A 3,442-nucleotide genomic window follows, 5' to 3' on the forward strand; every position below is an offset into this window, starting at 1 on the left:
TTTTTTTTATTCCTGCGTTAGACCAGCACCAAAACTCTTCCCCGCCAAATGTCAAACGTATTACTTCCCCAAGTAGAACAGAAATAAAAGTCGCAATAATAAGGATATTCCTCATATCATCGTGACTTTTGTCTCTTACGAATTCATTTTTAAGTGACAATATCTACCATTGTGACTTAATTATGATTGTGTTTCCTACCTGAGCTGTTTCATTTTAAATTCCAAAAGTTTGTTCTTAGCTATAGAAAATAAACTTACGGATAACGAGATTAAAGTCGTTTACAATGAACAGGAGATGCGCAACGATGTTATTGCGACGATCACTCTCTCTTTCTCTCTCTCTCTCTCTCTCTCTCTCTCTCTCTCTCTCTCTCTTTGCTCATCCGAATATTCAAGTTTCTCGGAGTTGCAGCGTGTTCCGATTCGTTTACTCGATACCCGCAAGATAGATCTTCAGGTCATCGTGCGGTAGCCGCTAAGAGTGCGGACAACGTAATCGCGCGCCAAATAACGGAAATGCGGTCACGACCGGCGGAATCGGCGGCGCGTGAAACGTGAATAATTGGGTAAACGAGAAAGTAAATAAACGGAACGCGTATTTTCATCGTTTAAAAAAATTTAGCAGCAATTCTCGCGATCGATGACGCGAAAACTTTCGCGATCGCGATAATTGCGCGCGAATTAGGAGAATGCATTGCGTGCAAATGTTATGATGCGTGCCATTACTTAGGAATCAGCTCTGGTAGTGTGTAATTCATTGGTTAAACATTAGTTACATCGACATAGTCAATGTTGTCTAATATAAAACCAATATTAACTGAATTCAATGCGGTGTTGATATAAAACGCAAGATGTGAATTTTTACAAGATCGAGTAAAAATTGGGAGCCACAATTTATAGTATAGTCATTAATATCACGCCAATAATTTGTGCTATTAGAAAAGTTGCAAATAGATATGTCGAAAATCGAAAATCTTATGTCCTTTAAATTGTAATGTCAACCAAGTCAAGAGATAGAAATAGTGGGCTTAAATCAAGCGTGATTAACTGGCAATTGGTTATGACGGTTGTCTCTATAGAGTAGATGGTAATGCCATCGCGTAATTCGCGTAATCGTTTCCTCTCTTATCTTTCCTCCCTCCCCCCCCCCGAGATTATCATAACGTGGAAACTTCTAATTATAGATCGAGTCGCACTGGTCTCGTCCGGGATACCCGGATGCAGCGCCTGCAGGCACGGAGGAAGTCCCATATACTCAGACGGTAAGCCGTCATTATTTATTTTTAAAATCAGTCGACCGATTATTATTACGTGCCGTATGCAAAACTACCCTATTGCGCATCGTAACGTATCGCGTAAAAGACCCCGTTGTAAATGCCCTGGGACGTACATTTTCACCAATTAGGTACGTTGTCGGCGTCCTTCGCGTCACGCAACGGCATGGGCACAGGAAGACCTGGCACAGGACACTGACATCAATCCGAATAATACGTTGTAATTAGCACAGCAATCTTAATCCTTTCACGGCAAAACATGCATATCCCAGTATATTTAAGAAAAATCATATTTCCATTTATTAAATATTCAAGCGCTAAGATTAAACAGAGATATTTAGAAGGGATGGTTTTTAATTGCAATTGAAAGATTTGTGATAAAATACCAACAATTATTTGCATATAGTGAAGTTGAAGATTTCTTGGATCAATAACAGTTTTGAAATAGTATACAGTGCTTTACTTTCGCATAAAAGAATATTATTCCGATAATATGAATTTCTGATATTTATATTATGTGAAGTATAAATTAAACTTTCGAACATCATGTATTTCCTTGTCATAATTATTATTAATACTTGCAGATGTATGATAAAAACTTTTACACCTTGTTAGTAGTTTTTATTAAATACGTTAATAAGATTCAAATCATATTTTCATTTATTAAATATTGAATCGCTAAGCTTAAACAGAGATATTTAGAAGGGATTGTTTTTAATTGAAAGATTTGTGATAAAATACCAACAATTATTTGCATATAGTGAAGTTGAAGATTTCTTGGATCAATCGTAAAAGTTTTGAAATAGTGTACAATGTATTATTTTCGCATAAAAGAATATTATTCCGACAATATGAATTTCTGATATTTATATTACGTGAAGTATAAATTAAACTTTCGAACATCATATATTTCCTTGTTATAATTATTATTAATACTTGCAGATACAGATGAAAACTTTTACACCTTGTTAGTAGCTCTTATTAAATACATTAATACATACGTAGTTCTTATTAATGTACATTTTATTATATTTTTTATTTCGTTTGTTAAATTAAATATATATCTTACAATCCTGAAAATGTCTCAATAAAGAAACTTTTACTACAATGTAAAGACATTTTACGTTTTGCATCTGCTATATTATATTCGTTATTTTAAAATTTTATATTTTCATATTCGTAACAATTATAGAAAATTTCAAAAACAATTGAGCTACTAGATATGCTCTTCTTATCGGAAAAAATTAGACATGAAAGAGTTAAATCTTATTATTATCTTGAAGATTAGAATTACGGAAGAAACGGGATGACCTCATCACGCCGTTATCCGTGCAAAATTTGTCTCATCCATTTTTCATCGTCGGCCGAGAATGCGAGAGACTCGCTTAAGAATATATCTTGATTTTCCTTCACCGAAAGTATTCGCCGTACGTCGGTATCGTCCGCAGAATCTCGACACTTCCTGTCCTGCCCGCGCATTTCCTGGCCCGAAACTTTTCCTTCGTCACGCTAACGCCCTCGACGACCTTCACCTCGAGGTGCGAACGAACGAAAGGGAGGAAAAACGACGGAAGGAAAGGCGGGGGTGGGCTGGGGTGGGGGAGGGGGAGAGACGTCGCGCGGAGAAAAGAGAGGGAGAAAGTCCGAGGCGGAGGTCAATCGCTTCTTGCTTCACGATGTTGGGGACGCGGGGGAGGGAGGATAAATCCCGTTAGATTGGACCATGCCCGCGTGAAACGGCGACGCCAATCGCGGTGACAAAAATCGCTAAAGTGAAATAGAATGAGCGCGATGGATCATCCATCTCGCATCGATCTCGCGGTCGACACTTCTCGGAGAGACTCGTAGCGGCTATCCCTCGTCCCTCTCCCTGTCTTTCCCCGTCCGCGAAAATCCAAGTTTCCAGATATATTTCCCTTTAGAAAGAATAACAGCATTAGCGGGAGTTTCACACTTTCTAGAGACGCATAATGGAAAAGCGCGCGCGTACGAGTTTCTAGATCCTATTCAGCTCTATTCAAAGGGAACGCGCTATTGTAATACCCAGGTCGCGTCGTTACTCAACGTATTACAGATGCGAACCGAGTGTAAATGGACAATTGAAAAAAAAAAAAAACGCGCAAAAAGGAACAAACGAAAAGGAAGGCGAGAAAGAAAAAGTCTCTCGT

The 3,442-nt window shown here is 38.3% G+C and overlaps 1 protein-coding gene across 1 annotated transcript in view; it reads left to right on the plus strand.

Annotated features, from left to right (window-relative positions):
- LOC108752979 overlaps window positions 1–3,442 on the plus strand; it is a 16,322-nt gene that overhangs the window by 10,238 nt on the left and 2,642 nt on the right. The window contains exon 6 of the mRNA XM_018494259.1: window positions 1,185–1,262. Within this exon, the coding sequence (XP_018349761.1) occupies window positions 1,185–1,262 (78 nt within the window). The remainder of the gene's footprint in view (window positions 1–1,184; window positions 1,263–3,442) is intronic.

This window comes from Trachymyrmex septentrionalis, unplaced genomic scaffold (genome assembly GCF_001594115.1).
Source record: "Trachymyrmex septentrionalis isolate Tsep2-gDNA-1 unplaced genomic scaffold, Tsep1.0 scaffold62, whole genome shotgun sequence".
Taxonomy (NCBI): Eukaryota; Metazoa; Arthropoda; class Insecta; order Hymenoptera; family Formicidae; genus Trachymyrmex; species Trachymyrmex septentrionalis.